This window comes from Mirounga angustirostris, unplaced genomic scaffold (genome assembly GCF_029215605.1).
Source record: "Mirounga angustirostris isolate CCGP_5_RB_7025 unplaced genomic scaffold, mMirAng1.0.hap1 SCAF_4, whole genome shotgun sequence".
NCBI lineage: Eukaryota > Metazoa > Chordata > Mammalia > Carnivora > Phocidae > Mirounga > Mirounga angustirostris.
The window spans coordinates 37,768,986-37,794,157 of NW_026991712.1; the positions used below are offsets into that span (position 1 = coordinate 37,768,986).

The following is a 25,172-nucleotide window of genomic DNA, read 5'->3' on the forward strand; positions in this document are numbered from 1 at the left end:
ATTCTTAGGAATTACGGCTGAATTAAAATTTTGTGTGTTTCTTAAAATTATATAAATAACATGGAGCTTGTGTCTTGAAGGAAACTCTGCCTCCCCTCTAGCATTTAAGAATCAACATGTGGTTAAAAAATGATGTTAGGGGCGCCTGGGTGGCTCAGTTGGTTAAGTGACTGCCTTCGGCTCAGGTCATGATCCTGGAGTCCCTGGATCGAGTCCCGCATCGGGCTCCCTGCTTGGCAGGGAGCCTGCTTCTCCCTCTGACCCTCCCCACTCTCATGTGCTCTCTCTCTCATTCTCTCTCTGTCAAATAAATAAGTAAAATCTTAAAAAAAAAAAAAAAGATGTTAGGATGTTTGAATAACCATACAGTTAGTTAACTGGCTGATTGAACTGAACGGTTTCACCTTTGGCCCGACAATCTTGTATACGATAATCCTCTTTAAATGCTATTTGATTGTATTATTTTCTTGCATAGATTTCTTCAGGGATTCCCCATTGCCTTCACTGGCATTTCTGGTCACTAAAGTCTACCCATTTTTCTCCCTAGCTTCTGCCCTTAGGCCATATATGTTGTTCAGTGAATGTTGATTATTTTAAAGTGATACATGAATGAATGATGAATGAATTTGAATGAATGACGTCTATGTCAGTGGAAACAGCCTGAGTTAGAAACCCCAGGTCTTGTGCTCGCTGAGCATATTTGTACCTATGTATGTAATTTTTTTAAATTACAGCTTTAAATTTTAATCTTCATTTGCCAGTCTTAAATTTATGTTAAGTGTGCTATTGAAGGGAGGCACAGGGGATAAAACACTGAAGAAGACTTGCTTACTGCCTCCTAGCTTGCCAGTCTATATCATTATCAAATTCTGTTGAGTGTACCTTGCAAATATCTCTTGAATTTGTTCTCTTTTCTGTTTCTTTTACTCCCACTCCAATTCACCACATCTCTTTTTAAAAATGTAGGTTTTATTATTGTTTCGGTATGGTGAAATAAATTATTATACTTACAGATCCCAAGAGATGCAAGCCTGCCATGCAAGATTGGGTGAAGAAAGTGAGGGAAGACATACAGGGAAGCACCAGGATCAGTTAGGAGGCAGAGGGAGAGAGCAGAAAACATGGGGAAGAGCCTTTATTGTGGTTCTGTGGGAAGGAATGGATGAGCTAGCGTAAACAGGTTTAGGATTGGTTAGTTCAGAATGATTTCAGTGGGCTCTGGGGTGTAGGGCAGTCCCTCGTTGTCTGGTATTTGGCTCTGGGTTGATGAGGTTAGGGAAACAGTGGCCCTGGAGGTGGTTGGGGGTATGGACTTCTGATTGGTTTGATTGCATATGAAGGGAACCACTCACAGGTGCTACCTCTAGGAATGAGCTGATCCTGAGAGGGACAGTGGAGGCCTCATCAGCAGGTCTCAGATGTCAAAGCATCATAAATACAGAAAATAAAAAGATAGGCACAATACAATCTCTTGCATGCTTAGATTAACATGATCTTCTAATTGTTCTACCTGTGTCCATATTTGCTTTCCCACAATCTAGCTTTGATGCGGCAGCCAGAGAAATCTTAAAAGTATACATTAGGTCATGTTATTGCTCTGCTTAAAATTCTTCTCAGATCTGCTTTTACATATCCAATAAAGCCCAATTTCCTTACCTTGGTTTTGAGACCTTTCATTATCAGACTTCTGCCTCTGTCTGCAACTACATTGTATTCAACCGTAGTCTTCACTCACTTTATTCTAGGCACACTCATCTTTTGATTTCTTGAGAATGATTTGCTCTTTCTCTCCTCAGGGCCTTTGCACAGACAGTTCTCGGTGCCTGCATGCTCTTTATCTGGTTAATGTCCAGCAAACCTTTGAATCTTACCTTAAATGTTGTTCTTTTGGGAAGGCCTACATTAAGTCCCTTCTGTTAATTTTTCTGTGATTATTCCTTTGTTCACTTATTCACTGCTTTCTTTTGTACATATAAGAAGGGAGGTACTGAGGATAAAATGGAGAGCAGACCAGATTGGCACCTAACCTCATGAAACTTCTTTTCTTCTGGGGGAGGCAGATAAAAGTCAGTGACAAAGTAATTACAAGATATTGTAAGTGCTTTAAATTTGTAAAAGGAGTATTGATGTAGAAGCTATCAGAGGATGACCAATTGCAGGCCACTATTCTATATAAACCTTTGCGGTTAAGCATTTTTTCTTTTCCAAATCTAAATTGTAATCCACAGCCATTCAATGGAAGGGGGATATTTGGTTGTTAAAGCTCACCCCTGTCTGCTTTCAAAGTTTTTCCATATACTCTAGTGCTTTCCAAGTCAGGGACTACCATGGAATATGGATGTTACTCCATTCTTTCATATGAACTAAGAACAGTTTTATTGGAGAAATGATGAATGCAAAATAAAGTCTCAGCCAGTTTATCTCATGGCAGCCCCCTCCCCCTTTTAAATCACAGTTAGTAATTGTATTTATCTGTGGGTTTACTTCTCTAATACCAGTGTATTTCATGCTGGTGTGTGCTCTTTGAGAATCAGAATTGTGTTTGTGTGGTTCACCACTGCATATTGAACATCTGGCGTAAGCAGAGGGTCAATGAATGAATGTTGAATGCATGATAGAAACTGTATTCAGGTATGTGTCCTTAATGTGGCTATTTAGCCCTATCTGCTTGAATACTTTTCTAGGTTATAATTATTGAGGCCATGTTTTATGATATAGAACTGTTGGACCTTGATCCATGTACTTGATTGTGTATTAGAATGGACCACAAAGTATTTTTTGGAGAGAATTTTGCCTGTCCCCAAAGCCATTCTCTTGACTCATCCCTAAGGAGAGATAGAGTTGCTTCTTCAGGTAGCTGCCCAAGTTAGAATCCCTAATTTTCATAAGGGCTGTCAGTCCTACCCTTAGAACTGCTGATTACTCTTGCAAGATAAAATATATGTTTTCTATGTGCTTTTCAGTGAGTATAATTGAATTCATTGTTACCTAATACTTTCAAAATTTTAAATGAGAACATTAATATTTAAAGAAGCTCTTTGAAGGCTATTCTCCTGGAGTGAGGTTTAACTGTGGGTCTATATCAGAGTCGCCCATAGAGCTTTTAGAAGACCTACTGAATTAGAACCCCTAAGGTGTGGGACCTGGGTCACAGGTGTTTCTGATGCATAGCCAGGTGTAAGAGCAGTACTCTTCTGTAAAGGTTTCTACACAGGCACTCATACCCCAAAGAAGTGTATGTAAAGAAGGCTTTTTTGTTTCCCATAAGTTGAAGTTCGTGGTGTGTAGATTAGTTTCATTTGTTTGTAAACAAGCACTTTTCTTCAATGGTTCAGTGAACACTTAGGAACTCCTGATATTTACTTTCCATCTCAGCACCTACCAAAGCTGAGTGTATCTGCAAATGTAAGGTGTGAGATGGGGAGTGATGAGAGATGTGGGTAGAAAGGTAGACTTGGAAAGGTCTTCTATGTGATATGAAGCAGTTAAGATCTTTTTCTTTCAGTAATGGAGAGCCATTGGAGGTTTTTTGTTTTTGTTTTGTTTTTAATGGGGGAGCAATATGATCAGTTTATTTTATTTTTGTTTTAAAGGAAGGTAACCTTGTCAACTATATGGAACATAGATTAGAATGGGGGAGAAAACTGACAAGGAGACCAGTTGGGAGCAAGTCTGTACAGAGGTAATGAGGAGCAGAAGGATACAACAGGATTGAATTCTAGCCTTGTAGCTTCCTTTTTACTTTGAGCCCTTAAGCTTCAACCAATCTGCTCTACCCTTGACTTGACGACTTGGCTAAAATTAAAGGCCCTACTGAGAAGTCTTCCCTGACCGTCCTCTTTTGACCTCTTGTTTTAGTGGTCTCTTTATGTCATCTTCTATAATACTTTCCATTTATTATTATTTTTTGCTAATTTGGTTCTTGTTTCTTATTTATCTTATACAGCTGCCACTTTTCATGATAACTGCTACTGGATAAAAATATCTGTTGAACAAGTTGTCCTCTAAACATGCCATTCTTGGTTTTTTCCTTTCTACTTTGTGCTTTTGCTCATGGCCTTTCTTTTTTCTAGAATGTTCTTATCTCTCCTTCACCCATATTTTGAAGTTTTAACCTTTCTTTCATAGTTCAAATCCCTCCCTTTCTACAAGTTCTTTCTGCTGGCTCTACCATTTCCTTATTTTAATTCTTACAGCATTTAAGCTATTACATAGTTTATGTTACCTTGTTTTTATTTTTTGTGTATTCTGTGAATATGGATACTCTGCCTCTTTGAGTTGGGCAAGATGTCTTACATATCAGTGTATATACGTGCCCTTAGTAAATATTAAGTATTAAATATTAAATAAATAAACATGTGACTATTTGTCCCTTTCTGAGTCTTCTTGAAAACAACTAGGCTATAAACATAGTTTATTCTGCTCTGAAAGACATAAAAGTTCAGTTCAGAAATATTTTAAATTGTTAATTTTAGGGCGCCTGGGTGGCTCAGATGGTTAAGCGTCTGCCTTCAGCTCAGGTCATGATCCCAAGGTCTTGGGATCAAGTCCCACATCGGGCTCCCTGCTCCTTGGGGAGCCTGCTTCTCCCTCTGCCTCTCTCTCTCTGTCTCTCATGAATAAATAAATAAAAATCTTAAAAAAATAAATTAATTTTAATTATCTGAATTTAAAGCAAAAATAGTTGTAATTACTTATTTCTAGAATTTTAGAGGCCCAAATAAAAGAGAATTAAAAATAATTTTTTTGGCTTCGTTGAATTATAGAGTATTTTAAAGTTGAATATTATTATTTGACTGAATGCAAACTCCCTTAAAGGTTTACATTTAAAATGCTTTAGTTAAAATATTTTCATTTGTTCCTTATGTTATAGACTAAGTCCTTTGCCAAAACAAAGCCTTATTTTCTTGGGAATCACTCAAAGCATTTGGGCCTCCTCTGCTTTGCAATCCTGTTAAAATTTCATCCATGAATTAAAGCCCAATTATGCACAGTTGGTGAACCCTACATATAGACAATTTGATGTACAATAGATATTTACTCATTAAGTTTGCTTATTGGAACAATATGAAATGTTGAAAATACTTTGTATTGGGATTAAGAAATAATTTTCTTTGGGAATTAACTAAGTTTAATTGTCTGTATATTTTTCTTTAGCCCATATGTTGTAAAGTACTATGGCAGTTATTTTAAGAACACAGACCTCTGGATCGTTATGGAGTACTGTGGCGCTGGCTCTGTCTCGGACATAATTAGATTACGAAACAAGACAGTAAGTATTTTTAAATTGTTTTGCTAACCTCATTTCTAAAGATTCATACTTTAGAATTTGACTAGGTAGTATTTTGTTACAAAGAAAATATCAGTGTGAAAAAAGAAAAGGTTTTACAGTGTAAAAGGATCTAGTATGAGGTGTGAGAACCAGCCATATACCTTTGTATGGCAAATTCGAGAGTCATATGATTGCTTAATTTATTTGTTAGGAAATTTTTAAGTCACTGAGAATCTACCATGGTACTCTACTTCGTCATTTAGAATCAGTATGTAAGTTATGGCTTGAATTTTATTTAAAGTACATAATATTTATGGTATTTCTTTAAGTTTTCTGTGTTATAATCTGTGGTTGGTAAACAATTGAAGTTTTATGTTTCTGAAAAATAATTGAAATAATTGAATTACAATTGAAATAATTGAAAAACAATTTTTGTCTTTATTTTCCCAAATATTGTCAGGATGTTTGAAAATGACAAAGCTAGCTCATAATTTTGTGTGTGTGTGTGTGTGTGTGTGAGAATTCAAGTTAGTGAAATGTGTTATTTAATAATACCTTTTTATGGTTATGCTTTAATCCTAAGTAAAAGAGCTATTAACAAAATTGTTTAATTTATGCTAGAGATGCATCTGATTTACTTGGATAATTTATAAGGATGAAAGTGACTTTTTTATCTGTGAATGTAGAGTAAGAATGAATCAGTGAAATAATTTGTAATTCTGTAGAACAGTAACCTAATTACTATATGACATTATTATATGTTGTCAGACATATTTCGGTAAAATACATTCAGAAAAATACTTAACTACCTGAGTCAATTTGTGGTTAACCAGAATAATTTTCAAGTTTGATTGGGGAAAAAGTTGTAAGTTTATCCTACTAATTTTTTTTTTTCTGTTCGAGAAAATAAATAGGATTTCTTTTAAAAGAAGTAAAATAGAAATTAAAATAATCCCTGTTTTGACAGAATGAATTAAGTGAATTGTGACATTCTAATTATATATTTTAGAATTTCTATGGTGCTTAAGTAGTATTTATGTAAATCAGATGATTCTTGAGTGACAGAACAATGCTTTAATTGAAAATAATTATACTCCAGTTAACGAAGTGTTTTAAAATCATTTCAGGGCTAAACGCAGTGCATTTGGTACTTGAAATTACCAAATATTAGAAATATGAATAAAAGTGTGTGAAACAGAAAATCTGTTTTCTTGATTTTAAATGTTAATGTTACCATTGTGAATAGATAGGAAATATTAGATTCAAGTACTTTATTATCTTGTTGCCAATAATTACAAACCATGAAGGTATACTCTAATTCTAAAATACGGATATGAATGAATAATTATCTTCAGGAATCTCCTTTACCCATTATCAAAGAGAATATTTTGCCCCATTCACATTCTTTTTTTGGAAGACAGAATCCACTGAATATACTGGGGAGTCACACATTTCAAATAGTTTGTTATTCTCACAGAACAGCTATCCTTGGGTGTGGGGTAGCATGGAAGAGTATGATTCCCAGATATGAAAAAGAACTTAGAGCAGCATGAGATAGGATCAGGAGCTGTAGGTGTATTGTCTCTGCGTATTGCCTTGATAACAGCTCCTGTTAAATCTCAAAAATATTTGCATCCTACTTTTCTTTCATTTATGTATTATCAGAAAAGAGTACCACTATTTGGAGGATTAGTAGTATAAGATTTGTATCATCCCTTTTTTTAAAAATGCCTGGACATTGTAAATATTTGATCATTTTATAGGAATGATCACTGGAGTGATAATTCTAATTGTCTGAATTTCAGAGGTGTGGCTGTTATCAGTTAATTGGCTGGTTTTCAAAAATGTGATCAGTGAAACAGTTGTCCTTGATCTGTTAAAACTCACTCTAGTAATTAATTGTTTTCATGGTCACAGAACAATCCATTTTTTTCCTAAGGGTATGGGAACTTTTTTTTTTAGAGTTTATATGCTCTTTTGTTTTTTGTTATGTGCTTTGTTTCTTTTAATTTATTAATTTAATGTACCTATTTAATACATTTTAAACAGCGCAAGACATTCTTATTGTTTATATTGTCAGTGTTTATGCTTTTTATTGTTCCTTATTCTCTTATGCATTTCTCAGTTGCTTGAAGAACATGTCCTTTAGTGCTTTTATGTGGGTATGATGGCGATTAGTGAAAATGTTATTTCACTTCATTTTTGAATGATACAGTTACTGGGTAAAGAATTCTAGGTTGGCAGTTTCTTTTAGTTTTTGATTTAAAAGGGTTGACTTTTGGAAGACCACCTAAGTAATGTCTTTTTGTAGAATTGTGCTTGTCTTTGAAAGGTATCTCATTAGGGATGAAGTATTGCTGATTTTTAATTATCGATTGCTATCTGGTTTTGATCAGATGTTTCCTTGAAAATTAAAGGTACAGGGAAAAAATCTGATTAAGTTACATACCTTTTAAAAAACATTTAAGTTTAATCTGTTTAGCTTGAAGTATAATGCTGTTTATGTCTTACCTCTCTCTTCTCTGTACAGTTTCATAACTTGTCACTTTTATTATGCACTTTAGAATAGAAATGGCTCCTAGAATAGAAACTGGATTCGTATTTTGGTGTTTTTGTAAATGTTAGTGGCTTATCCTCTCCTCCACCTTTGAGGGTTTCCCTTACCCCCAGGCTTTGCCTAGTGAATTTGCATCCATGAGGGACCAGCTCACATATCGTGTCCTCTTTGAAACTTTTCCTGTTTTCCTGAGTAGTTTCTTATCTAATTGGTTGATTAATTAATTAGGTAAGTCTTTACTGTATATTCACACATAAAGAAAGAGAATAATAAATTCTAACTGCTATTATTATTATAATTTTTACTACTATTAATTTTAACTTTTTACATATTTTGACTAGTAGGTAGACTTTGCACCTTTTTTTAATGTGTATTGGCTTTTTTATTCCTTTTTGTGCTTATTTTTTTGTTATTGTTGTTGGCATTTTCCTTACCAATTTTCAGGATTCCCTGACAGTTTGTTAATAGTTATATGAGCACTTCATATATTTTAAAAGTCATAAAACCAATTATCTTATTGTCAGAATAGATAAAGAAGGAGCTTCAAAATATATCTTTCAGAGGTTTTATACCTTGACCTATACTTTTTCTTTGGAAAACATCTAGGAAAAGATAAAGGCATAGAATTAGGTTTAGGAATTAATTAGGCATATTCCAGTGATTGGAACTGAGGCTGAGCAGCAAAGGGTTGGGATTGTATCTATTTAAATGTTGCTGCTTAACATGGGGCCGATCAAAAAGTTGGCATTTGAGCTGATAATGGTAATTGTGGTTATCAGTGGTAGTGCTACTAGAGATAGGATGAAGTTGAAATTCTTCTCTATTCCAGTGGGTGATAAAAGTTTCTCTGAGTCTCTTGGTTTCATTATGAGTAAATGAGATGTTAAATAGATGTATTCGTTGAATCTTTGCTATATGAACATATAGTTAGTATTCACTGAATCTTTCAACTTCTGAGTGTTGGGGCATCTATAAATATATGTGAGTTAAATTCCTGATTTCTGTGATCAGACTCAGAAACACAGCTCAAGTCCTGATGTCATATATTTTAGTAATTGACTATTTTTCAAAATAATTACATTGCTTTGAACCATCTTTTAAGTGTGGTGAAACCTATGTGTAGATAACCCTGCTGTGGTATCTAGAAATCACATATAATTGGTCAGCTCTGAGTGTTTAGGAGAAGAATCATTGTAGTTGCCTTTCCCTGTTATAAGCCACTTGAGGACGGACATTTTTACGTATTCATTTTGGAAATAATGTAAGTGCCTGGAGTCGCTGCTGGCATCTGGCAAAGCTCTGATGAATGTTTGTTGAACTGAAACAGGATCAATTCCTTGGCTGCTTGTCCTATGAATATAAAACAACTCTCTCCATCTATTCAGTGTTATATTTTTGTAGCTAGGTTGTAATTTGCATGGTTACTTCTATTTAGTTTTAGTATTACAGGTTATTGAACAGGTATGTTCATATAGCAAAGAAAGGCCATAGAAAGTGTGTTTACCAGTAACCTTGGAATGCGTGAAATAACAGAATCTATTGCATTAGTTTTCTTATTTTTACAGAAGTTATATATGTATGTGAATTTAATTTTTTGCTTAAATTTGCAAATGCGTATCTTGGTAACTTTAACCTCAATAAGGTTAAAGTTGGCTGATAAAAAAAGAAACGTCTTGCCTTTTTGTTGTTGTTACTAATGGAAGTTCATGTAAGCATTATTTATTTACTTTTAGTGTTTTCAAATTTAAAAAGAAAAAGTCTAACATGGGAATATATAAAATATATTTATGGGAATAATTTTGAAGATTTCCTTGTGAGGAAACATTTAAAAATGAATAGATTTTATATCAAATGTCATTTAACATCTCAACATTTATGTGTTTCAAGTATTATATACTGCAAAGTAGAAATACACAACTCTATGCAATTGAAGCTTTTTAAAAGTAGATTATATTTTTGATTAGAAGCTTTCACAATGGTCTTATGTAATTGTTAAGCTATGCCTTGACATGTGGAAGAAATAGAGTCTATGTCTTAGACATTTGTTGTGTACTTGGAAAAGTTCTGAGAAAATAAAGGCCTAAGGTTATTCTCTCTCATTTTGGCCCATTTTTTTATTTAGCCACTTATTTTAATTTAACCTAGCGCTGTGGATTTTAGTTTTGGCTCTTTCACAGACTGTTTTTATGATCTGAGCAAGTCATTTACCTGACAGGAACTTTAGCTTCCTCATCTGTTAAATAATAGTTAACATCTATATTGCTTTACATTTTACTTGGCAGTTTTATTTACAGTTCAGTTGAATGGAAAGGTTCAAAACATTTATTGATCTAGACGCAGTGCTCTGCAGTAGAGGTACAAATAACTAATAAATTTTCTGTTGTTGCATGGTTGAGGTAATATCTATATAAAAACTGAATTCGACTCTATGAAGAGTTAGGGATTCTTTAGGAGCAGTAAAGAAGAAGATCTTAGCCGAACACGGAAGTTCAGAGAAAGCTTCGTAGGCATTAGAACCCCGTAGCAGATTCAGAACCCCGTAGCAGATTCTTGGAAGAGGAGTCATCTCTCGTTAGAATACAAGCTCCACCAGGGCAGGGTTTTATCTTCTTTGTTCACTGCTTTATCTCCATTCCTAGACAATGACTGGCATGCAGGATGCTCAGTAAATATTTGTTGCGTGCATAGATGGATGGATGGATGAATGAATGAGTGAATGAATGAATGAATGAATCAGAGAAGAGAGGGCAAAGGACATCTTGGAAGAGGAAACAATGATATGCTAAAAATTATATTTCCCTCTCTAAAAGTTCAGTGTCATACTCCTAGGTCATCTGAAGGAGAAAGTTCCCAGCATCTGCTTTAACGGATTTACTTTTCTCACACATAATCACTCAGAATCATTGCCACATTGTAGTTTGATGGATCTATGTTAGGATCATGATGTTGCTGTATAATTTTTGTTTTTCCTGGAGGTGTTCCTTTTGTTTTTGTTTTTCCTTCAAGTTTAGAGAAGAAGCATATGCCATCTTTATCATTTTGCTAATGTCTTCTACCTTCTTACTCATTTTATCTGTTTCCTGGAATTTATATGGTTCTTCTTTGAGAAGATATTCTTTGGAGCTCCCTGATTTCTTGTTCTAATGTGGACTCATTGCTTTTTAGGTCTGCTGTACAGCTGCATCCTTGGAATTTCTTTTCACTGGACTTTTGGGTTAGTGCCATCATTTTCTTGTATATTTCCTATTTCCTTGGTTTTCACCCTCGTTTTGTATTCTTCCTAAGCTATCTTCTTCATGGTACAAGAATAAGAGGTCAACTGTTTGAGTCCTTGCATGTCTGAAAATGTCTTTATTTTGCTTTCACATTTGATTGATAGTTAGCTTATGTAGAAATTTACATAGAATATAAGTTTCTCTCAGAGCTTTGAGAGCTTTCGTCTGTTATCTTCTAGCATCCGGTGTTGCTAATGTTATAGCTAATGCCTCTCAGAGTCTTATTTATTTGTAGGTTTTTTTACCTGCCCACCCTTCTGCCCCCCACTCCCCAAAATCTGGAACTTTTCAGAGTTTTCTTTTTATCCTGATGTTTCTGATACTACACAAGGAACAAGATGCTTCACAAGGATGTGCCTAGGTGTGAGTCCTTTTTATTAGTTATGCTCAGCACTCAGTTCTTTTCAAATAAACACTTGTGTCTTTCTTCAGCTTTGGAACACTTTCTCTGATAAGCTACTCTGTTTTCTTCACTGGATGGTGAATCTCCTGAATTTTATTCTCTTTTTTCCTCCTAGATTTTTTTTTTTTTTAATCTTTTTGCTTTTTGGGGAGTGGGTAGGGAGTGGTTTCTTCTACTTTGTTTTCTGACTCTTCTAACTGAACTTCTTATTTCAGGAGTTATATTTTAATTTACAAGAACTCCTTCATTTTTGATTATTACTTTTTTGTAACATTTTAATGCTGAGACATGGATGCAAAAGTTTTTCTCATCACTCTAAGAAAAATAAGCTTTTGAAAAAGTGATTTTCTGTTTCCTGAATCATTTCTACTTCCTCGGGGGTGGTTGTTTCACTTTTTTCTTTGTTTTGGTCTTACCCATGGCAAGGCTGACTGGCAGGAAGGCTGACCAACTCTCACTGGAAGCATTGGGCAATGCTTTTTGACTAGCAGGTATCATTTTAGGGTGAATAGGTTGGGGCTGGCTTTTAGGGGAAGGGCCTACAGAGGCAATTTGTTCAGTTTCTTGAGAGAGGAACCACTCCCCCTCCACTGCCATGTGGGGGTCAGTTCCCAGAATGCATGTCATCTGTAGATATGGGAATGGGGGTAGGGGTAGAGTAGGGATTCCATTTTCTTGTTTTCTTTTCTTACTCCATTTTCTTCTTTTCAGCTACCATGGAAAAGCTAGCCACCATTTCCATCCCCTTCTTACTCCTGCCCCCCCACCCCCCAGTGGTGCTAACTGGAGCTCCCTGGAGTTTACTTGGCAATCACTCATTTTGTTGCAGACCCTTTCTTTGCCTGCTCTTGGCTGTGGCTCTTTCCATTGAATGCTTCCAAATTCATTATACTCTCCTGTGGTGAATCTTCTGTTATTAGTTTATTTAATTTTAAAAGTCTCTATCCGCTTAATGAGGTTTCAGGAGGAGGATAGGCAAATAACTAAAATTAACTACAAATTTGGGTTGGCTTTTGAACATGAGTCAGTGATATTCCCCTCTCGCCTTATGTATGTTTTATATAACTTTCATATTCTTAGGTGTTTAGTACAACTACTTTGAGGAGTAATTTGATAATCCCTTATAAGGTTGAATACATACACACCCTGTGATCCATCCAACAATTCTCCTCTTTCATCTGTACTTAGAGAACTCTTAGCACAATTGTACAGTGAGACATAAACAAGAATGTCGTCACAACAGAAAATTAGAAGGAAATTTAAATCTTGATCAGCACTAGACCTTGGATTAGAAGATTGCTGTTGTTCTTTTCTGTCTCAATAATTCTGTAGCTCTTTGGGAAAGGCAAACTCTGAGAGTAGTACTCTGACTGAACCTTTCAGAATACCCAGTGCGCAGCTGACCAGATGAGAATGACATTAAAATTCCAAATAAATTTTGAGTCTTAAAATGTATATAAACATTTATCTTGGTATATAGAGAAATTTTTAGTATTTACTTTTACCTGGATGAGATATACTTCTGTGATATTGTGTGTGTGTGTTTTGGGGGGGCGGGGAGCAATTGAGGGAACAAAAATAATGGAGAGGAAGTTCCAGACTGAAGAAAGCAACTCCTAAGTTATGTATATATGTTTTCTTCAAGGCTTGTGGTGGGCTTATTGTTTTATAATGGAAATAATTGGGAAAGCCAAGTTTTATTTAGACATCACTTCTTTAGAAGTGTGAAGGACACATTAAGACCATTCTGCTTGGTAAATTCTCACTGATTTTAGTTTGTTTTTTTTTTTTAATTTTATTTTATTATGTTAATCACCATACATTACATCATTAGTTTTTGATGTAGTGTTCCATGATTCATTGTTTGCTTATAACACCCAGTGCTCCATTCCATACGTGCCCACTTTAATACTCATCACCAGGCTAACCCATCCCCCTCACCCCCCTCCCCTCTAGAACTCTCAGTTTGTTTCTCAGGGTCCATAGTCTCTCATGGTTCATCTCCCCCTCCGATTTCCCCCCCTTAATTTTTCCCTTCCTACTATCTTTTTTTTTTCTTTTTTTTTTTACATATAATGTATCATTTGTTTCGGAAGGTCTGTGATTCAACAGTCTTACACAATTCACAGCGCTCACCATAGCACATACCCTCCCCAATGTCTAGCACACAGCCATCCCATCCTTTCCACCCCCCACCACTTCAGCAACCCTCAGTTTGTTTCCTGAGATTAAGAATTCGTCATATCAGTGAGATCATATGATACATGTCTTTCTCTGATTGACTTATTTCGCTTAGCATAATACCCTCTAGTTCCATCCACGTTGTTGCAAATGGCAAGATTTTTTTTTGATTGCTGCATAATATTCCATTGTGTGTGTATATATATATATATATACATATATATATAACATCTTCTTTATCCACTCATCTGTTGATGGACATCTTGGCTTTTTCCATAGTTTGGCTATTGTGGACATTGCTGCTGTAAACATTGGGGTGCACGTACCCCTTTGGATCACTACATTTGTATCTTTGGGGTAAATACCCAGTAGTGCAGTTGCTGGGTCATATGGTAGCTCTATTTTCAACTTTTTGAGGAACCTCCATAATGTTTTCTAGAGTGGCTGCACCAGCTTGCATTCCCACCAACAGTGTAGGAGGGTTCCTCTTTATCCGCATCCTCACCAACATCTGTCATTTCCTGAATTGTTAATTTTAGCCATTCTGACTGGTGTGAGGTAGTATCTCATTGAGGTTTTGATTTGGATTTCCCTGATGCCAAGCAATGTTGAGCACATTTTCATGTGTCTGTTGACCATTTGGATGTCTTCTTTGGAAAAATGTCTGTTCATGTCTTCTGCCCATTTCTTGATTGGATCATTTGTTCTTTGGGTGTTGAGTTTGATAAGTTCTTTATAGATTTTGGATACTAGCCCTTTATCTGAAATGTCATTTGCAAATATCTTCTCCCATTCTGTCGGTTGTCTTTTGGTTTTGTTGACTATTAGCTGTGCAAAAGCTTTTTATCTTGATAAAGTCCCAATAGTTCATTTTTGCCCTTACTTCCCTTGCCTTTGGCGATGTTTCTAGGAAGAAGTTGCTGCAGGTGAGGTTGAAGAGGTTGCTGCCTGTGTTCTCCTCTAGGATTTTGATGGACTCCTGTCTTTCAACCATTTTGAGTCTATTTTTGTGTGTGGTGTAAGGAAATGGTCCAGTTTCATTCTTCTGCATGTGGCTGTCCAATTTTCCCAACACCATTTGTTGAAGAGACTGTCTTTTTTCCAGGACATTCTTTCCTGCTTTGTCGAAGATTACTTGACCATAGAGTTGAGGGTCCATTTCTGGGCTCTCTTTTCTGTTCCATTGATCTATGTGTCTGGTTTTGTGCCAGTACCATACTATCTTGATGATGACAGCTTTGTAGTAGAGCTTGAAGTCCGGAATTGTGATGCCCCAGCTTTGCTTTTCTTTTTCAACATTCCTCTGGCTATTCGGGGTCTTTTCTGGTTCCATACACATTTCAGGATTATTTGTTCCATTTCTTTGAAAAAAGTGGATGGTATTTTGATGGGGATTGCATTAAATGTGTAGATTGCTCTAGGTAGCATTGACATCTTCACAATATTTGTTCTTCCAATCCATGAGCATGGAACGTTTTTCCATTTCCTTGTGTCTTCCTCAATTTCTTTCATGAGTATTTTATAGTTTTCTGAGTACAGATTCTTTGCCTCTTTGGTTAGATTTATTCCTAGGTTTCTTATGGTTTTGGGTGCAGTTGTAAATGGGATCAACTCCTTAATTTCTCTTTCTTCTGTCTTGTTGTTGGTGTATAGGAATGCCACTGATTTCTGTGCATTGATTTTATATCCTGCCACTTTACTGAATTCCTGTATGAGTTCTAGCAGTTTTGGGGGTGAAGTCTTTGGGGTTTTCCACATAAAGTATCATATCATCTGCAAAGAATGAGAGTTTGACTTCTTCTTTGCTGATTTGGATGCCTTTTATTTCTTTTTGTTGTCCGATTGCTGTGGCTAGGACTTCCAATACTATGTTGAATAGCAGTGGTGATAGTGGACATCCCTGCTGCGTTCCTGACCTTAGGGGGAAAGCTCTCAGTTTTCCCCATTGAGAATGATATTCGCTGTAGGTTTTTCATAGATGGCTTTTATGATATTGAGGTATGTACTCTGAAGAGTTTTGATCAAGAAAGGATGCTGTACTTTGTCAAATGCTTTTTCTGCATCTATTGAGAGGATCATATGATTCTTGTTCTTTCTTTTGTTAATGTATTGTATCACATTGATTGATTTGCGGATGTTGAACCAACCTTGCAGCCCAGGGATAAATCCCACTTGGTCGTGGTGAATAATCCTTTTAATGTACTGTTGGATCCTATTGGCTAGTATTTTGGTGAGAATTTTTGCATCCATGTTCATTAGGGATATTGGTCTATAATTCTCCTTTTTGATTGGGTCTTTGTCTGATTTTGGGATCAAGGTAATGGTGGCCTCATAAAATGACTTTGGAAATTTTTCTTCCATTTCTATTTTTTGGAACAGTTTTAAAAGTATAGGTATTAATTCTTCTTGAAATGTTTTTTAGAATTGCCCTGGGAAGCCATCTGGCCCTGGGCTCTTGTTTGTTGGGAGATTTTTGATTACTGCTTCTAGTTCCTTAGGGATTATGGGTCTGTTCAGGTTTTCTATTTCTTCCTGGTTCAGTTTTGGTAGTTGCTACATCTCTAGGAATGCATCCATTTCTTCCAGATTATCCAATTTGCTGGCATATAGTTGCTCATAATATGTTCTTATAATTGTATTTCTTTGGTGTTGGTTGTGATCTCTCCTCTTTCATTCATTTTATTTATTTGGGTTGTTTCTCTTTTCTTTTTGATAAGTCTGGCCAGGGGTTTATCAGTCTTATTAATTCTTTCAAGGAACTAGCTCCTAGTTTCGTTGATCTGTTCTACTATTCTTTTGGTTTCTTTTTCATTGATTTCTGCTCTGATCTTTATTATTTCTCTTCTCCTGCTGGGTTTAGGCTTTATTTGCTGTTCTTTCTCCAGCTCCTTTAGGTATAGGGTTAGGTTGTGTATGTGAGACCTTTCTTGTTTCTTGAGAAAGGCTTGTATTGCTATATACTTTCCTCTTAGGACCACCTTTGCTGCATCCCATTTTGAACAGTTGTGTTTTCATTTTCATTTGTTTCCATGAATTTTTAAAATTCTTCTTTGATTTCCTGGTTGACCCATTCATTCTTCAGTAGGATGCTCTTTAGCCTCCATGTATTTGAGTTCTTTCCAACTTTCCTCTTGTGATTGAGTTCTAGTTTCAAAGCATTGTGGTCCGACAATATGCAGGGAATGATCCCAATCTTTTGGTACCAGTTGAGACCTGATTTGTGACCCAGGATGTGATCTATTCTGGAGAATGTTCCATGGGCAGTAGAGAAAAATGTGTATTCTGTTGCTTTGGGATGGAATGTTCTGAATATATCTGTGAAGTCCATTTGGTCCAGTGTGTCATTTAAAGTCTTTCTTTCCTTGTTGATCTTTTGCTTAGATGATCTGTCCATTTCAATGAGGGAGGTGCTAAAATCCCTTACTGTTATTGTATTGTTGTCGATGTGTTTCTTTGATTTTGTTATTAATTAGCTTATATAATTGGCTGCTCCCATGTTAGGGGCATAGATATTCATAATTGTTAGATCTTCTTGTTGGATAGACCCTTTAAGTATGATATAGTGTCCTTCCTTATCTCTTACTACAGTCTTTGGTTTAAAATATAATTTGTCTGATATAAGAATTGCCATTCCAGCTTTCTTTTGGTGTCCATTAGATTGGTAAATGGTTTTCCACCCCTTCACTTTCAATCTGGAGATGTCTTTGGGTCTAAAATGAGTCTCTTGCAGACAGCATATTGATGGGTCTTGTTTTTTTATCCAATCTGATACCCTGTGTCTTTTGATTGGGGCATTTAGCCCATTTAGATTCAGGATAACTATTGAAAGATATGCATTTAGTGCCATTGTATTGCCTGTAAGGTGACTGTTACTGTATATTGTCTGGGTTCCTTTCTGGTCTATGTTACTATTGGGCTCTCTCTGCTTAGAGGACCCCTTTTAATATTTCTTGTGGGGCTGTTTTTGTGTTTGCAAATTCTTTTAGTTTTTGCTTGTCCTGGAAGGTTTTTATCTCTCCTTCTATTTTCAGTGACAGCCTAGCTGGATGTAGTATTCTTGGCTTCATATTTTTCTTGTTTAGTGCTCTGAATATATCATGCCAGTCCTTTCTGGCCTGCCAGGTCTTTGTGGATAGGTCTGCTGCCGTGATTGTTAGTTTTATAACTGTTATTCTCAACTCCAGTAACAGATTTTTGATAGATATTTTATGAGTAGTTATTTATATAGTATTGGTTATTCTAAACACATTGTGCATGTTTTTGCATTTAATCCTCATATGAGGATTAAACAACTGTATAAGGTAAGAACTATTATTGACCCCTGTTGTAGATGGGAAACTGAATCACAGAGTTGTAAGTAGATTAGAGGGAAGGAAAGGTTTGAAATGATATCTAATTACTAGAATTGAATTGTAATAGTTAAGAGTACAGGCTTTGGAGGTAGAATGTCTGGGTTTGAATTCTGGTTCTGCTACATACTAGCTATGTGAACTTGGGTAAGTTTCTTAACTTCTTTGTTACTCATTTTCTTCATCTGCTAAATGGGCTAAGAAGACCACCCTCCTTCATTGAGTTGTTCTGAAGATTAAATAAATAAAGTACAAGGAACATCACCTAGCACATAAAAAGCCCTGTATGTGTTTGCTCTTGCTACTGTCATCACCATCCTGTCGTCTCACTTATATGGGCAGGAATGTCTTTGCAATCAGCTGTGTTTGAGCATAATATACACGGTCTGTGGAACCATTCACCATGGGTACTTTGAATTATCTTTGTTAATGAGGGAGGTATAGTCTTAATAAGAGAGCTGCATTTTACAGTGAAAGGTTCTTTAATAGAATCAGACAGTGGCTATTCACAACATACTAGGGTATTTTATCTTAGTACCCTTTGAATTAATGCCATGTACATAATAGTCTTTTTAGTAAATATTTGATTTATTGTGTTTTGAAAATATATGTTTTGCCTTAATTTTATTTTGTATTACTTCAAATAGATTTTTTTTCCTTTTGGGTGAAGGCATACCAATTTCTTATTGACTTAAGATTTATTTGGAGTTTCAAGTTTAATATTATTTCATTGCTAATAATAGGCATCTTTTTTATTTGTATGGATTTCTGTTCCATAAAGTGCTTTTCGGGGGTTTATATTCGCCTCTGTGTTATAGAACTAATTCATGTTTGACTTCCCTAATCACTTTGTTGCATGCTCCCCCTTTGTGTAATAGATACTAGTTCATACAGGATTTACAACTCCATATATATTGAGTGCTTTTCTGTTGTCTTCTGATCTCTTTTCCAGGAATCTTTTCATGTGGGAAAGGATTTTAAAATGTCTGCCCACTGACCATTTTCACTGTAGAGTATCAGTTCTCTTTTTCTTCAGATCAAGGGATTATAAGCAGCATGTATATATGTATATTTACATATGGTGTAAGTAGTGAAAGCTTTCATTTTGAATCACTAGTTGTGGGACTTTGTGATAGATTATTAATCTTTTTTTTTTTTTTTTTGCCAAACATCTGCAATCCAGATTTCATGAAAGACAGCCTCTCTCTGCCCTTTTGTATATAATAATGGCTAAAATATTCTAGTTATGTTTTCTAATGTGTGTACTTTGTGTTGAGCAGATTTTTTTTTTTTTCTGGAAGAATCCCATAAATTTTTTATTATTTAAAACCTTGGCTATTTTATACCCTCAATCCTTCTTTTTTTGGGTGGGATGAGATAGAGTGGTGAGGGGTGGGAGGGAGTTACTGAGTTGCTTTGCTATTTTTCCCAGTGTTTTCCTCATGTTGAATACCTAAGAGCCCCATTAAATGTATGTATTCTTTTTCCCAAGAGAGAAGGAGTAAGAGGGGGAGAAATTTTGATTGTAAAGAAGTTGGAATCTGAGACTTGATGGATGTTCAGATAAAGTCTTTACATGTAAGCTTAAGTATTGCCTTTGAGATTTAGGTATTTCAGAGATTGCTACTTGACTCCTCAACTTTCTCTAAGCCACTGATTTTTAGCAGTGTGTTTGGTCACCATTTTATGTGGTTATATCATGTATGCCATAAAAACTAATGGGCACTGAAACATTGAAGGAGTTCTGTAAAATGAGAAGTCTAAATGTAATAATAATACGATTTGGAGTAAACATTTATTAGCTAGGGGAAGTGGTACTAGGAAATGAAGGCAAAAAAGGAGACTTAAAAAACGCTGCACATTCTTTTTAAAAAACATGCTTATACTACTTTCCCTGCTCCCAATATCATATTCCTTTTGTTTGGGGGCAAAATATAGAAATCAACTTCAGAGATCTCATGCTGTTAAATATCTGAAATAACCTTTAATGTTTTTAGAGTTGGTCAGTGGTTTGTGCTTTATACAAACCTTTTTTCTAGGACCTTCCCCACTTTTTGGTATCAACTTCATTTTACTGTATCAGTTTCATCTCTTGGTTATGTTATGGAAAACCCAGCCTAAATTGGCTTAAGCCAAAATGGGAATTTATTTGCTCACATAACTAAAAATCTTTGCAGAGCTAGTTTCATGCATGGCTGATTCAGGATGAAAGGAATTATTTGAATTCATCTTTTTATTTTGATACCTCTGTATTGATTTTAGTCTCACACAGAGTTTTGCCTCATAGTTGCAAGATGACTACCAGCAGCTCCTGGGTTTTTTATACTTTCTAGTTGAAATCCAGCAAGCAGTCTTGTGCCTCACTGCTTCTGAATGGGTCATGTTCCTTTCTCTGAGCACATCACTGTGGCCAATAAATGTGATGTGGTAATTGGATTAGATCTTGGTCTGTGTCTAACCTGGAGCTAGGATAAAGCTGACTGCTAGAAATACATATTCTGAGGATGGGGAAGTAGTGATTTCCTAAGGGGAATCAGAATATGTTAACCCAAGAAGGGTGAATGGGTGTTAGAATGGGAAAATATAACAGATAATTCTATATATCTACTAAAACTAAAATCAAAACAAAATGTATCAAGAATAAAGCACAATTAAAAAAACCCACCTCTAAATAACTCCCAAAATGTTTGTGAAATGTTAGAAGACATATTTATTGACATTGGGAGTTGAAACTGTTGGGTCTTCAACCCTTTCTCAAACTTCTGTCCCAGGTAAGGGATGGAAAGGCTGATAGTTCTCTGGGAACCTGTTTCTGCTGTGTCAGCAGTGAATGTTTGCCGTAAGACTTCTCCTGGAAAGTCTGTTCATCAGGATTAAAGACCCATGGTTCCTTATTAGACTAGGTGGACTGACCCTGGTGTTAGTTCTTGTATCCATGACCCCTTTTCTTAAGAAGAATTTTCTTACCCTGAGTAGGTACTACTGTTCAGAGCTGTACTAGAATCTTAGGAGAATGAGTCCGTTTGTATGTAAAGTAATTCTTGCTCCTTATTTAGTGTATCCCACAGAGTGAAACTGAGTTCTAAGTATATTTCACACATGCCTCTTAAAGTTCCAAGCCACAGCATTAACATGACCATGCACTGTAGGATTAGGCCTTTCAAATTTTTCATAGCAATCATGTGCCAGGTCTTAATCTCTGATTAAATACATCATAGACATTACGCTCCATTACATCTTTCGTAAATCTTTTGATTGGATTATAAACACTTTTCTTTATGATTTTTCCACATTACAATATAGTTCCTCCAGTAGACTTTCTCTTCCACCTTAACTAAGTAAATTAACCTTACAAAGGTATTTCCTTGGCTACCCTTATTGGTAAACCGCCCAGTCTTCACCTTAGTTGCTGTTCTTCTTGGCATTTCTCCCAGTTCTGTTTCCTTTTCATTAGTCAGGCCCACCTTCATACACTTTATTTTTATATGGTACATTCCTTGCCTGGTGGACTGCCTGTCACTGCCAGATGGACGGTGAGCCCTCCCTCCCTGTCTTAAGTCTGACCCTGAGCACACCGTGACAATAGTTATTTGAAGTGATGTGGTTTAGTGGAAGGACTCTTGGACCTGGAACCAGAAGACCCAGCGTTGATTCCTGTGTTGTTACTTAGTAACTCTGTGACCATGGGTACATTGTGTAACTACTCTAAACTTAAGATGCCTAAGCCTAAAATGGACCTAATATCATATTACTTTCCTTACCTACCTCAGTGTTTTCTTGTGAGGAACAAAGAGGATGAGTGTCAGAACATTTTGTAACCTGGAAAGTTCTGCAGAAACTTAAATTGCTATTTTACTATCAAGGCAGAAACTTTAACAATGGTATATAATTTTTAATTACTAATGATTTAAGAATTTTATGGTATTTGTTGAAATAGTGAATATTCTCTAGCATTAGAAAAATATGCTAAAAGATTATTGTGTCTTATCCAGTAAAAGTTTTGGGTTTATCTCAGGAAATCAAGAGATGTTTGTAAGTTAATTTTCCAGAAAATGGGAATTTAGCTCCTTAAGTTGCAGATCTCTAATTTTAACAATTTTGTTTTATTTTAAGATTTTATTTATTTATTTGTGAGACGGAGCGCATGAGAGGGAGAGAGAGAGAGAGCAGGAACGGGGGTTGGGGGCAGAGGGAGAGGGAGAAGCAGACTCCCCACTGAGCAGGGACCCTGGGATCATGACCTGAGCCAAAGGCAGATGCTTAACTAACTGGGCCACCCAGGCACCCCTAATTTTAACAATTTTAGATGGAGATCTTTTAAAATTGTATAGCAACAGTTCTCTATACTTTTAACCAGAATGTGTGAGCCGCTCCCCCTTTTAATGATATAAATTAAGGAAAAAATATAAGTGATATGAGTACATCGTAAACATTTCAAATAGTATGGAAGAGGAACTTAGTGTCTCTTTACTCATCCCTCAATTTTACTTCCTTGAGGTAATGTCAGTTAATAGTTTCTTGTGCGTCCTTTGAGCACATATATATGCATATCTTATTTTACACAAGGGATTCATACTGTATATGTGGTGTTCCATACCTTGTCTTTTTTTTTCCCCCTTTAACTTCTGATTTATCTTAGAGATCTTCCTCTACTGGTACATATAGGTCCGGGTGTATGTAACAAATATATTTTTTTTCAGTACTTTGGATAAAATGAGTTCCAGCTTTTCAGTTTTTGTTGTTACAATCAAAGCTGCAGGAACTGTTGTGTTTGTGTATTGGCAGACTTATGTTATTTTATGTCCATTGGATACATTCTGAGAAATGGCATTACTGGGTTAGAGGGCAAGTTCATTTTTAATAACAATTTTTTTTTGGTTGAGAGGCTGCTACTTAAGTCATATATGATTTTTTTAGTGCTGAGGCAGTTTCAGCTTGGATTATGAAAGAAGTATGGATTTTGCTTTCGATGCCTTCCTGCTTCCCTGCATGCTCTGACTCTTCTTCATCTTCCCTGCTTTTGTCTAATTTTGCTTAAGATGTTCATTATTAATTCTACCACAGGAATCGCCATTGGAGTTGGAAGCAAGGCTGCGTCCTTGTGAGCTGCTATGTCTGCTCCTCTCAGTGCTACGACTATTATAAGTGATTTTATTATTTATCTTCCCCACACTAGCTTTCCACACTAGTAGACTGAGAGTCTGCCATCAGAGTTTTCTTTCTGAAAGGTCAGATATGTTCGTTTCATCTTTCCACTTAAAAATTTGCGGATACATAGAGCAGAGTTTGGCCCTAACCTACCTTTGCATTTTGCACTATTTTTCCAGACACGTTACTTCAGACACAAAGAACCATTTACTGGTACTGGACTTCATATATTTTTATGCCCGTTGCCTTTACACATAGCTAGTATTTCCTTCCGTCTTTGGTCACCTGACAAACTTTGTTCATTCTTCAAGAGTCAGCTCAAAAGTTACCTCCTCTGTGAAGGCTTCTTGGAGTAGGGAAATGGTGTGGTGAGATTGTCAAGGCTTGAACGATACAAGGACTTGAGGGTTAAATGATACGGTTTGGGTTTTATTTTCAGAGTACTGTTGTGATGCATGATCAACTTTCGGAACTCCTGTCCTGGAGTGCTCCTCTAGCTAACTGTGTTGCTACCTGCATTACCTAATGTTGTAATTATTTGTTCCTGTGCCCTTGCCTTTCCACTTAAATTTTGAGCACCATGAAGGCAAGGGCAGTATAACAGGCCCTCAGTAAATTCTTGTTAGTACTTACCTCCCACAGTTGTGTTGGGGTATTAAATGAAATGATAGCTGTCATGTGACCGGCATAGTTAAATCTCAGTAAATGCAAGCTATTTAGTTGATGTTATCATATCATCACTGGAGAGGTAAACCCTGACTTGGGGAATATAGGGTGATTTCTTGAAAGAGGCGAGATTTGATCCAGGACTTAAAAGACCATGTAAGGATTACATTGGTGAGTTTTCATCAAATGGTGTTCAAGACTTTATGAAAAGTCACTGTGAAAGTTGAAACTTGAAATTTTGTAATCAGATATAATTAGCTGTCTGTATGGCCCTTGAAAGGGGGAACTATGTCTCATTCTTTCTCATTTTCTTAATAGATCATAGGTACTAAATATAGAATTAATGCATTATTTTATGTAAATAAATAATCATCTCAGAAAGGTAGGGTTTAGGTAAGATTGTCAAGATTCATTTTTAGAAAATTGAATTCTTAATTTTGCATGAAAGTACAAAAGCTCACTTGAATTTGTTTTTACTGACATAAAAACATTAAGGCAGTATATATATTTTAAAACAGCTTGTGCATGTGCCCTTGAGACAATTTGGTGGGTGCATTTTTATCAAAACCATATACACAGTGACATATTAAATGTATCATATTATTATACTAATCATATGACTGTAGAAACAAAAGTAACCAGAAGACTAAAGGCTATCAAAACCATCTTTTTGTTTTTGTACAGTGAGATTCTTTTTAAATTTGCCAGTGAATTCATACCAGTATTGAAACCAGATGTAGACTTCCGTCTTTTAGTGTATTAGCTCAGCTATAGAAGTCTTATTTCCATCCCTGATTACTGAGTATTTCATTCATGGTTTATTATATCTTTCTCACCTTCCTTTATTTATTTTTTTAAATAGACTATAAAATATGATTCAAATGATTTTAAAATGACATTGCCCCATTTATATAGTGATAGAAATAAAATTAAACCTGTATTGTATTAAAGATAACCTAATTAAGTCCACAGGTGAAGTACTCTGTTGATAAAATTTTTCATTGGAAAGGATTTTGACAGATACCACTAAATGAAGTGTCAGCTGTGGTTTGAGAATGGATCTAAGAGTTTTCCATCTTAGAACAGAAATTTTACATTAGTTACCTCCTTCTGTGTAAAGTAAGATCCTCTCTCCCGTGTGTGTTGTGTGTGTGTTTGTGTGTGTGTGTTTGTGTTTTAAGTGTTTTTAGAATAAACCTGACCATTTTGAAATAGCTGGATATGGTCTGGTCTGTCTGAACTGATGAAAAGTTTTAATTATAGAAATGAAAATGATACTACTTTAAATTTTACATAGTAATGGGAATAGTTCCCTCTGTTG

General features: G+C 35.7%; 1 protein-coding gene across 4 annotated transcripts in view; it reads left to right on the top strand.

Annotated features, from left to right (window-relative positions):
• Positions 1-25,172, top strand: part of STK3 (serine/threonine kinase 3) — a 271,666-nt gene that overhangs the window by 57,109 nt on the left and 189,385 nt on the right. For all 4 annotated transcript variants that reach the window (XM_064588079.1, XM_045896164.3, XM_045896166.3 and 1 more), the window contains one exon: positions 5,158-5,272. In XM_064588079.1, coding sequence (XP_064444149.1) covers positions 5,158-5,272 — 115 coding nt within the window. The remainder of the gene's footprint in view (positions 1-5,157; positions 5,273-25,172) is intronic.